Source organism: Typopeltis vanoorti, chromosome 9 (assembly GCF_054136105.1).
Source record: "Typopeltis vanoorti isolate ZY-2024b chromosome 9, IOZ_Tvanoo_1.0, whole genome shotgun sequence".
Lineage (NCBI taxonomy): Eukaryota > Metazoa > Arthropoda > Arachnida > Uropygi > Thelyphonidae > Typopeltis > Typopeltis vanoorti.
The window spans coordinates 3746403-3758768 of record NC_143557.1 but is presented as its reverse complement, the minus strand read 5'-3'; the positions used below and the strand labels follow the sequence as shown (position 1 = coordinate 3758768).

Below are 12366 nucleotides of genomic sequence, written 5' to 3'. Positions count from 1 at the left end.
GAAACTCTGAGCCAGAGGAGGTTGAAAACCAGGAGATTTTAAACATACCAGAGATTTTAATTTCTGGCATGTCATATCTCACAAAGGCACAGGCACCCTTGTGAAAGGAATCGTGAAATGTGTAATTTGGACACTGAAGGTGTACAGTAGTGGATGTAGATGCTATTTGGGTTTCTCTCAAGAGTAAAAGATGTTTTCTGGACTGTAAGCGATGGTGTATGTCATTAATGTTGTTGTTAATGCTACAGATTTAGTAAAGTGGATGTGAAAGTGAGCTTTTATTAGAAGATTCCAGCATGATTTTTATGTTATGATTGGTTGTCTCTCATTGGGCGATTCTTTTTTGTTGCAGTGTCAGTTATTATTTGTGTGATTCACCATTATTAGTTCATTCATGATTGGATGGAAGGATAGAATGGGGACATGCAGTGAGAGGAGATAGCCTGTTGCACATGTCATCCATACAGAAAGTGACCAGTGACCATAATGTGACCTTGATGGTGGCCACATACTACTACTCTGACTCCCTCTCAAGACATGACCTGGCACAGTATGTGGCAGCAGGATTATGCTTCAGTGGATTGGGATGACTCCTGACTTGCCACTGACAGGTTTGGGCCTGTGCACTAACTGGTCACTAGCTTGTGACACCACCATTTTAACTGATGCACCCTCACAATGGAGGAGGTTATGGATTGCTAAGTATGTTTGGTATGACCTTGAAGAGTATCATTCACATTGCATGGAGAAAAGGGGATGAAAGCAGAAACCGGAATCTCTGATCTGGAGATAAAAACATGGCATATATAGTTGATATTTCCTCTAACTAGAAGGTATCCCTTTATAGCAACTCATTAGAGGCCCTAGGATACCTTCAAGGGACAGATGAGAAGGGAAAGGAAGAAGGATATTTTCAGTTTAAAGGTACTCCTCTCCACCACTTCAGCTATATGAGCAGTGGCATTGTCATACATGAGAAGAAAATCTGCACATAGGGCTCAAGGATCTGTTCTCAGTATGTCTGCATAGTTACTGTATTCCACACAAGAACACTGCCTCCATCATAAGTGTCTCTTTCTCTGATGTTGGAGGGATGGTACTGTATTCCTCATTCTCTCCAAATCAAACAACATATAGAATCCATATATGGACTAAAATAGTACTCACCAGAGAACAGAACTGTACTCTCATTTGTCAGGGCTGCAAATCACATGTTCATAGCACCAGTTTTGACAAGCTCTATGGCAATTTTTGATCAATGGGATACAAACAATTTGCTTCCTTGTGTGCAGTCCACTTCAGTTGAGTCTTCTTAAAACAGTCTATTTGGAAACGTTTTCACCTGTGACCCAGCAGCTTAAAGAGGCCATTGGTTACAGTACATCATAGGGTTCTTTCTTGCTCTTAGAGCCAGATAGCCGTCTGTTGTGGTTAATGTAGTCCTTGGGTGACTGTGGTCTCTGTCTCCTGAAACTGTTCTTAACCCTGAGATGACACTTTGTGACTCATTAAGCCGACATGCCACATTTTCCAGCTTCCAACAGCCTGCCTTCTCAAAGAATAATCTAAAAGATGATGACGATTGCCATCCTGAAGTTCTGGAGATGTTGCTAAGCAACTGAGTAAGCCAAAACAGAAAATGAAGTGATGTGCAATCCCCTTTTTTCATAGGTACAAGTAATTTGCATTGTGTGTGTGTGTGTGTGTGTGTGTGTGTGTGTGTGTGTGTGTGTGTGTGTGTGTGTGGATCTTTTGAGTGGTAGATAAACTTTTGTTGGATACTCGGAATTTGCATGCCTGAATGCCTGCAATATCAAATATTCATTTCCTGAGGCACTGTTAAAAAATAAAATATTAATGAAAAATATTTTTTTCTGTTTATTTTGTTGAACAATGTACATGCCATTAACATTATTTTCTGTAACTGTGATATTTACGACTTCACGACACATTGTGAAGTGAGTGAAGCAGTTTTGTTCCATCAAATATGCTGCTAATTACAATCTGGATTATAATTAGCATCATATCAGTGATGTTAACCATTGCTGGTTAACATGTACCAGAAGTCAGTTTGCATACTCATGATTGGTTAATTGAGGGTTCATTTATTTGAAGGTCAGGTAATTGAAACATCATTATATTTACTAGTATAATTACATTGTTATTACTAAACACTATGAAAATAAGTCATTACCTACTAAAAATTTGCATTGCTGTGACTGTTGACAAACAAAAGTCAGTTGTCATGTTTTCTTAGATACTTTCACAATTATTTTTTTCTTAAACTCATTCTTAATTAACAGCATGTAATTGAAATAACTGATTTATCTTTTTTTTTTCACCACCAGGTACCAAGTATCCATGCTGATCCAGTACAGGAACCTTTTATTGATATATCTGTAGGAGGATATGACATTCCTGGAGGTGATACAGATAAGTTTGCTGTGTGGGCAGTAACAGTCTTGGGAAGGGTAAGTGTTTACTTATCGAATGAATATCAAATACTAATAGTATCCATCAAAAATGTTCTGAAGACAGTGGGTAGGAGTCACAAAAAATAATCCTGCACACAATAAGTAGCCCCCTCAACCCACAAAACATCTTTTTTTCGATGTATTCAACAGCTACATTATGTTTTATGGTCGGCTGTAAGATCATTTTTCAACTTCTTTAAAAATGTTGAGCATCCAGCTTTCACAGACCAATCACATTTCTATTACAACATCACTGTCAACAGTTGTTTTTAGGGAACACATGCACTAGATAATTATATCGTTTGCGCATTTAGAAAAATATATATTCAAAAACTCCGATATATGCTTCATCCAATGTAACACAGACATCATTATGGTTACTGACAATAACACTTTTTCATAACCTACCGAAGTTTGGGATTTAGCTGACCAAATTGTATTCTTATTGGCTTAAACCAAAACATAAAATGATGGTACAACATGACAGAATTTCATGCCAGCTGGTGTGTCATCCGGTTAAACAAGGCCCTGTTGCTTTTGCCAGGGTACCAGGGCAAACAGGGAAAAGTCAGCTACTAGAACAAATCCTGAAACACAACTCAACATCACCAGAGTTCAAGATCTGTACTATGAACATAAGAAGCCTGAATGGCAAAGAAATGGAGCTGGCTGAGGAATTGGATAAGTATACAGTAAAAAGTGCCTTAGAAGATAGACATATAAGATCTGATAATGTTGGAGTCTTGACAGGTAATAGATTGATTTGGAGGAAAATTGTAGATAGGAAATTAGTAATGATGTAAGTTTTTCATGTAGTACTATCATATCCTGATATGTTGTACACCCTTTGAGGGTACATATCAGGAATTTGATGATGATGACTGAAGTTCCAAGGATACCCTAATAGGAATTACCTATCTTGGAGAATTGCATATGATCACCTTCCAGCAAATGGAGATTCTTTAACATTGGAAACCCAGTCCGTGACATCTGTTACCAGTTGGAAATGGTAGAACATGCATTCTACAGCTGCCCTCTTGCCCTGTGTATTTGGAACAGATTATGTAATCTGTTGGGCATTCCATTACTTACAATAGACCAAGTTCTTTTTTTTGCAATAACCCCCACCTGTCTCATCAACAGAAGAAGATTTTTGCAATTAATGAATTAAAATACCATTTATCGAAAGTTAGGAAACAATATGGATTTGAAAACCATATTTATGTTCAGTCAGACGATTTTTGTATTTAGAAAGAAGCATACTTAGAGATACCAAATTTTTGACTACGAGTCAAAAAAATTTTGACACATTTTGCAATATTCAATAGGGGATATAAAATTATTCTGTCTAATTTTACTATAAGATGTTTTTAAATGGTTCCATCCCTTAGTTTACTGTGGTATTGCAGGAATGACTGGAGAGCAATCCCATGCAGAGAAGGCCAACTGAAGATGGTTAACTTTGATAAGGTTAACCATCTGGGTATCAGTCATCTTTGCACTTTAATTTCAATTGTTTTTTGGTTGTTCAGCTGCATGAGATAAAAAAAAGTAGAGGGATAGTGAAACAAAGAGCTGAGGCCTTTTTTTTTTACTCGATCTCTCATACTATCAGACTCTCTTGCAGTCCTATACTACTCTAGGCCTATGATGGACACCCTTTTACTTTTCCACCCCAGTAAAGGTCAAAACTGGTTTTCGTAGTGGTCCTTCCCACAATGCCTAGCATTATTCACATCCAAAAGAAATCTGGTTCACTGTACAAGTTAGCTATCAACTTGATAATATGCTGAGGAAATCCCATTAATTTTATTACTTCCCACAATTTCATGTGCTGAAGCTTTGGAGTAGTCTATGAAACATAATACCATAGGGAGTCTCAGTTCTTTACTTTTCAATAATCTGTCTGAGGCAAAGGGTCTGATTTCTGGCACCCTTTTTTTTCCTAAAACCTGCTTGTTCCTCATGCATTGCTTCCTCAACTTTGGACATAATCCTGTTTAGAATGATCTTTAATAAAATCTTCCTTGCATGAGAGATTAAACTAATGGTTGTATAGTTCTTTCAATCAATTATATATTTGGTTTTGCCCTTCTTCTGCACCAGTATGAAGATGAACTTCTTCCAATCTCTAGACCATGATCCTGTTCTCTCATATCCTTGTAATCAATCTCTAAAACACTCTTATTCTTCCATCCCCCTTTAGAATTGATTAACTACTGGGATTTCATCAGCATCCAGGGCCTTATTGTTGTTAAGCTGTTTAATTGCAAAAATTTAATTCCAAATCAAACTTTTCTTGGTTAGAGGGTGTAAAATCTCTTGTGGTGAAATAAAAAAAATTTTTTCACCTATATCAATTTTACATGCCCAATAAAATACATATAATTAGAAGTGTATATAGCATGCTTTATTGTAATAAATTTTGTAATATATTGTGAGAATAACTGAATGCAGAACCACATGTACATGTAACCAAAAGGATCGGACAGGATTATGCTAGTAAACTGAAGGTCAACAATAATCTCAAAGGTCACTGAATTATAGGAGTTTTGCTGCCAAAACCTAACATAAGCATGGGTGATGTCAGGGCACTTCCAGAAAATCTGGGAAGTTTGGAAGGTAAGCCAAGGAACGTCCAATGATATAAAAGACGGAGATTGAGGGGGGCAAGAGTCTCGCTTTTTTTTTTTGGCTTTGGAAGAACTTTTTGGGGAGGAGAAGAGTCGGAGTCCCGTTAGCGAGTCGTCCGGGGGATCGTGGAGAGTTTGCTGGCTGATATCCCCAACGTCAGGAGAGGTTGTATTTCAAGATATCCTTCCGAGATATTCTTCGACAAATGTACCGATCCACATGCATGCTGATTTGTCACAGTCGAAGCAGTTCCTAATATATGAAGAAATACATTACTTTTCCAAGGAAGGAATTTGCAAGAAGACAACCTTCGGATAGTGCTCGATCACAACTATCGCGCAAAAATGAGAAAGGAACCAGCTGAATTCACCCATATCCCTTTAGGACCCAGGACTTTACAAGATATTGTGAGCTAACTAGTAAGTAGATTGCCCTATGTTAATGTCCAAGATTGTGTGTATAGATCAGTGATTCTTAACTGGTGTTCCCCAGAACACTCGTGTTCCGCAAACTGGTTACAAGTGTTCTGCCGTTGAAAGATGTCACATAACACAGTTCTGAGTGTAATTGACTACTCTGATCCTAACAACTGAAGACTTCTATGAGCATTGACTTCTAAACCAATAGCCTGGTAGGCTCTATTAAAGGATTTTTTACCCTTGCAAAGAAAATAAACCCAAATATTATATCAACGCACTGTGCTTTGCACAGAGAATCCCTAAAACATTACTGTCAATATTGCAATATTAAAACCTGTACTAGGTCAAGTTGTAAATATGGTAAATTAGATCAAGTCAAGACCTTTAAAAGCACGCTTTTTTTTAAAAAAAAAAAAATTTTGCATATCTATGGAAGCCAAGTACGAATCTTTGCTTTTGCACACTGAAGTAAGATGGTTATCCAGTGATAAAGTGCTGTTCCGAATTTTAGAACTTAAAAATGAATTATTGGTCTTTTTTCAAAATGAAGGTGCAGATGCTTTTGTAAAATGTCTTCAAGATGATATTTGGTGTACTAAAATGGCATATTTAGCTGATATTTTTAATTACTTAAATAGCATTAATACAAGTATCCATTTTGACATTCACTGACAAATTGTCATCTTTTCAGAAAAAAGTATCTCTTTGGAAAAACTGCATATCAGAAAAAAATACAGTAGATATGTTTCCTTCACTCCATAAAAATATCAAGGAAATTATTTCCGTTATAACAGAACATTTAACAATATTGAAAGAAATGATTTCAAGTTACTTTCCTTCCTTAAATACACACAATTATGACTGGATACGAAATCCATCTGTCACAGTTAATACATTGAGTTGTGAATTTTTGTTACAAGAAGAACAATTAGTTACCTTGTCAAACGGATCGTATTCTAAAAATGAAATTCTCTGAAATAACTTTTGAGGAATTTTGGATTTTTGTCCAAGCCAAATACCCAGCTCTCTCTCTATGAGGGCACTGAATATTTTGTTACAGTTTTCAACATCATATTTGTGTGAGCTCGGTTTCTTAATATTAACCAATATAAAAACTAAAAAGCGTGAAAGACTTGCTAATATAGACAAAGAGACAAAAGTGACATCACATATTAGACCTGATATTGCTGAAATCTGCAAAAGCCGAAAAGCTCAAATATCGCATTAAAATAAGTTCCATTTTTATAAAAGGCAAGTCCATTCATATTTTTATTGTTAGTTTTATGACCCTAATTCTTTTGGTGTTTTCCAAATTTTTCTTATAATCAAAAGCGTTAATACATGTATCCATTTTGACATTCACTGACAAATTGTCATCGTTTCAGAAAAAAGAATCTCTTTGGAAAAACTGCATATCAGAAAAAATACAGTAGATGCATTTCCTTCTCTCCATAAAATGTCAAGGAAATTATTTTCGTTATAACAGAACAGTTAACAATATTGAAAGAAAAGATTTCAAGTTACTTTCCTCCCTTAAATACACACAATTATGACTGGATACAAAATCCATCTGTCACTTAATGCATTGAATTGTGAATTTTCATTACAAGAAAAACAATTAGTTACCTTGTCAATGGATCGTACTCTAAAAATGAAATTCTCAAATAACTTTTGAGGAATTTTGGATTTTTGTCGAAGCCAAATACCCAGCTCTCTCTCTATAAGGGCACTGAATATTTTGTTACAGTTTTCAACATCATATTTGTGTGAGCTCGGTTTCTTAATATTAACCAATATAAAAACTAAAAAGCGTGAAAGACTTACTAATATAGACAAGAGACGAAAGCTATATCACATATTAGACCTGATATTGCTGAAATCTGCAAAAGCCAACAAGCTCAAGTATTGCATTAAAATAAGTTCCATTTTTATAAAAGACAAGTTATAAATGACCCTAATGCTTTTGGTGTTCTCCAAATTTTTCTTATAATCAAAAGTGTTCTGTGACTTCAAAAAGGTTAAGAACCACTGGTATAGATGATTGATGTTCTGTTTAATTAATGGTGCAATGTGTTGAAGAGGTCAGAAAGCCTAATGTTTGTCTGAATGTGCATAAAAGAATATTGTAAACTTGAATATTGCTTGTGTTACCTAATGCTTACGTGCTATGTATAATTTTGCCTCTTACACCCTCTGTTCAAAAAGAAACTGAACTTTTCGAAAATAGAAGAAACTAGTAGTGCCACCTGTTGTATCTTTTTGTTGTCGAAAGCGGCAATCTTCATTAGTGTTGTATCAATTGTTTATGACATTTGTTTCATTAGAAGCCGAGTTATAGTGTCAAGAGTGACAGTGTGTTTTGACGAATGGTTGGAAAATTAGTTTCAAACAGAGAGCTGCGATTGACTTTTGTGTTAAACTTGGTAAAAGTTTTACTGTATGCTTCAAAAAGCATACGATAATGGATGCTTACCCATACTCAAGTTTACGAGTGATTTAAGCGATTTCATAGTGGTCGTGAGACACTTGAGGACGACGAAAAGCCAGCCCTTCCAAAAACTGGACTGAGCAAAGTTAACATCCAAAAAGTGCATGATTTCATCAAAGAAAGCCCGAAATCGTCCGTGAAATTGATTGAAGATGAATTGGGGATTCCAAAATCAACTGTGCACAACATTTTGACCGAGAGTTTGTGCCTTCGTAAATTGAATTCGCGATTTGTTCTCCACAAGTTGACCAACGACCAAAAAATGTATCGAATTGAACACTGCAAGGAGCTCATTAAAACCACTCACGAGGACTCAAAATTCCTTGAAACGATTGCTACTGGTGATGAAATGTGGCATTTTGAGTTTGAATATGAGCCTGAAACAAAGTTCCTGAGTGCTGAGTGGAGGCCATTAGAAGAGGGGCATCCAAGAAAAAGTCGCTTGGAGAAGTCAAAAGTAAAGACAATGCTGATTTGTTTCTACGATTCCAAGGGTATTATTCACAAAGAATTCATTCCGCCTGGCCAAATGGTCAATGGTGAGTTTTATCACGAAGTTTTGAAGCGATTGATAGTGAGAATTCATCGCTTATGGCATGAATATCGTGATGCAGGCAGCTGGTCACTTTTGCACAATAATGCACCATCTCATCGTTCGAACATTGTGAGACAGTTTTTAGCAAAAACCAAGTTTGTGTGTTGGATCACTTTCTGTATTCACTTGATTTAGCACCCTGTAACTTCTTTCTCTTCCCCCAACTTCATTTGCCGATGAAAAGAAAGCGATACAACACCATTGAAAACATTCAAGCGGCAGTAACCACGACCCTCAACAGTATCCCAAAAACCGACATAAAAAACTCATTTAACGAATTAATTGACTGTGTGAAAACTGTATCAAAGCTGAGGGAGAGTATATTGATTGAAATAAATGATTTGAATAATTATAATTGGCCTGTGTTTTATTTTCTATCTAAAGTTTGGTTTCTTTTTTGGACAGAGGGTGTATTATTGAAATCATTGTGTGTGGTTTATTCCACTAAATTAAAACCCATACTTGCAATTAAAAACAGATCCAAATGAATCAGTATAAAAAATCACTTACACATTCTCTCATACATACAGGATAATTCCCATGTTATATTTTTATGTTCAATATCATAATCATGGATGAATAAGGGTCAAAACTGGATAACTTGGAGGAGATTTCCATTTCCCCTTTTAAGAAATGTTCAGAATCAACCTTAGTCGATTTTGAACATCGGACATTAGGCCTTAGCCTAATGTCCAATTTCTAATGTCCAATTTTCAACTTCTTGTGGTGCCATGCCCTCCATTGGTAGGTATCTATCTGGATATTGAACAAATGAGAATCGACTGGTAATTTAGTCTGCCAAATTATATCATTGGCTTAGACCAAAATCCAAAACGATAGTACAACATGAGAGAATTTCATGACTGCTGGGGCATTGTATGGCTGAACTAGTCCCCCATTGTTTTTATCAGGAAAGTAGGGTGAACAGCTAAATGTCAGCTATAAAGAAATGGAACTAGCAGAATAATTAGATAAATAGCAGATCAACATGATAGTCATTATTGAAACAAAGAAGACAAAAACAGGTGAGATCTTTCTGAGCAATAAATACAAAATTGATTTTATTCAAGCAGTGATGATAAGAGAAAAGAAGGAATAGCTATAGTGCTCAAAACTAAATATGACATAATCTTCTTGAATGTCATGCAGTATCAAGTAGAGAGCTGGAAAAATATCAGAATGGAGAACTGAACAATGAGACTTATTTGTTCCTGTGGGTCCACAGAGGGTTTTACTAAGGAAGAAGTTGAGAAATTTTTCAAGGCAATAGAGAAGGCGGATGACCCAACAAAAAAGAAACATTGGGAAAATTTGGAGAAAAGAGCAAACTGCTAGATTTCTGTTCAGGACATGGACAAGTTATTACAAACACTATGTTATGACATAAAGATGTGCAAAAATTCACATGGACAGAAGATATGACAAATAAGAAAAGTCTCATTGACTATGTTATTGTTGATAGTGATATCTTCACATTGATTCAGGACACAAGAGTATACACAAGATTTAAAATTGGACGTGATCACCATTTAATTTTGAGTGAGATAAAATTGAATATCAAATTGAAAAGAAGAGTGTTTAAGAAAGTTTTAAAACAAATCCAAGTTGAGCAGCTTTCAGAAGTGAAGGCTGAAATGCATAATGCGTAAACATTATTCAGGAAAAAATGAAAGAGTAGAAAACACCAAACCTTGGGGATTCACTGGATCGATCAAAACATTGATTGATTCAGTCACAGAAATGTGAAGTTATCTGGAAGAGAGAAAAATCAGAACTCTATGGTGGACTTGGGGAAGTTAAAGAGGCAGTGAAGGAAAAGAAGAAATTTCATGGCAAGTAAGTCAGCTTGTGCTCTGCGAGAATATGGAGAAAAATGTAGGAGAGCAAAGCTGCATGTAAAACTAATTAACTGGAAGTTATGGGAAGACTTTAGTACGAACATTATTATTATACATGCTGTATAGAGTTTGGAGACTCATCATTGAAGATCCACACTAATGTTGATACACACGCAGAACATATCATACCTCTTATTAAATTCATTCACTGTCAGAGCACTCACAACTAATTCTGGTAATCCATTCTACTCATTTATCACTCTCCATGCACAAGATCTGGTCTGCACATCTTTACTAACCACTCTTACACAACTTCCATGGACAATTCCTGGTTCTATGACTATTTGTCATATATTGAAACATTTCTTTGTGTCAATTTCATGAAACCCCTTTAATATCTTATACATTTCTATAATCCCCCCCCCTTTTCTGCCTATCAACTAAACTTTGTAACCCAAACACTGTCATGCTATCCTCATAGAAGCATTCCACAGACTTGTCACTAGCGTGGTCACTCATCCCTGAATCCTCTGTACCACCGCCTGATCTCTAAGAAACCTGAGTGACCAAATCTGTGCACAGTAGTCAAGATGCAGCTAAATCAAAGCCCTATAAAGAGCGATAATAATCTCTATCTTTACTTGTTATGTTTTTCCACATCCAAGTAATCCTTCAAGGTATTTTACCAACTTTTGTACAATGCCCTCTGAACTTCAACTCTCTCCACCATTATCCCCAAGTCCCTAGCCTCATCAATTTCCTGCAATCCAGTACCATCAATATGATATACTGTATGCATCCTTTTCATTCCAAAGTGCATAACCTTGCATTTTGCAACATTAATTTGATAATTGTTAGCCTTGCCTACAATGACAATTTATTTAAATCATCCTGCAGGATATCTGCATCACCTTTATACAGGGTGTCCCAAAATTCACGCAAGAAGTAATTTTGATAGAAAACACAGGTTTTTAATTAAAAATTGTAATTTCTTATTGATTCATAAAGTATACAGTATAGGGTTATGCATGGAATAGCATATCGGGTAAATGGCCTCCACGGCTTTGCTGGCACATACGCACTCTTTTTGTCGAAATTTTCCATGCCCGTTTTGCATAAATGTGGCTGAATTTCGTTGATACAGCGCTCAATTTCCTCCTTCAAGGCATGGGTGGTCGTGGGCTTGTTGGCATAAACCTTAGATTTAAAAAAATCCCAAAGAAAAAAATCCAACGCGTTAAGTCACATGATCTGGGCAGCCAATTCTGATCACCAAAACGGGAAATTACACGACCAGGAAATAACTCATGCAGTAATTGAATTGTTTCTCAGGCTGTATGGCATGTGGCACCGTCTTGTTGAAACCACATGTCGTCCACATCCATATCTTGCAATTTAGGCACAAAAAACTGGATTATCATGTCGCAATAGCGAGCACCATTAACTGTTCTTGCCTTACCAGCCGCATTTTCGAAGAAGAATGGACCGATGATGCCTCCAGCCCAAAATCTGCACCAAACAGTGACACGTTGTGGATGCATTTGTTTCTCAACAATCACTCGTGGATTTTCTGAACCCCAAATGCGACAATTTTGTCGATTAACGAAGCCATTAAGATGAAAATGAGCCTCATCACTGAAGATGATTTTGTTCGAAAAATAAGCATCCACTTGTTGTTCCATAATCCATTCAACGAACTCTCTTCGCTGTGTGTGGTCAGTAGGCTTCAGTCCTTGATTCAATTGAACTTTGTAAGCATAAAGATGCAAATCTTTTGTGAGAATATGCTGTAGAGAGCTTCTTGAAATGCCCGATTCAAGATCATGGTGCCAAATTGATGTTCCTGGACTCTCAGCAACACTCTCACGAACTGTTTCGATGTTTTCTATTGAACGACTTGTTGAAGGATGGCCAGAGT

At 36.4% G+C, this 12366-nt stretch overlaps 1 protein-coding gene across 2 annotated transcripts in view; it reads left to right on the top strand.

The window, feature by feature from the left end:
• Positions 1 to 12366, top strand: part of Pex23 (tectonin beta-propeller repeat-containing peroxin 23) — a 693418-nt gene that overhangs the window by 85789 nt on the left and 595263 nt on the right. For both annotated transcript variants that reach the window (XM_090398408.1, XM_090398409.1), the window contains exon 5: positions 2349 to 2471. In XM_090398408.1, the coding sequence (XP_090254534.1) occupies positions 2349 to 2471 (123 nt within the window). The remainder of the gene's footprint in view (positions 1 to 2348; positions 2472 to 12366) is intronic.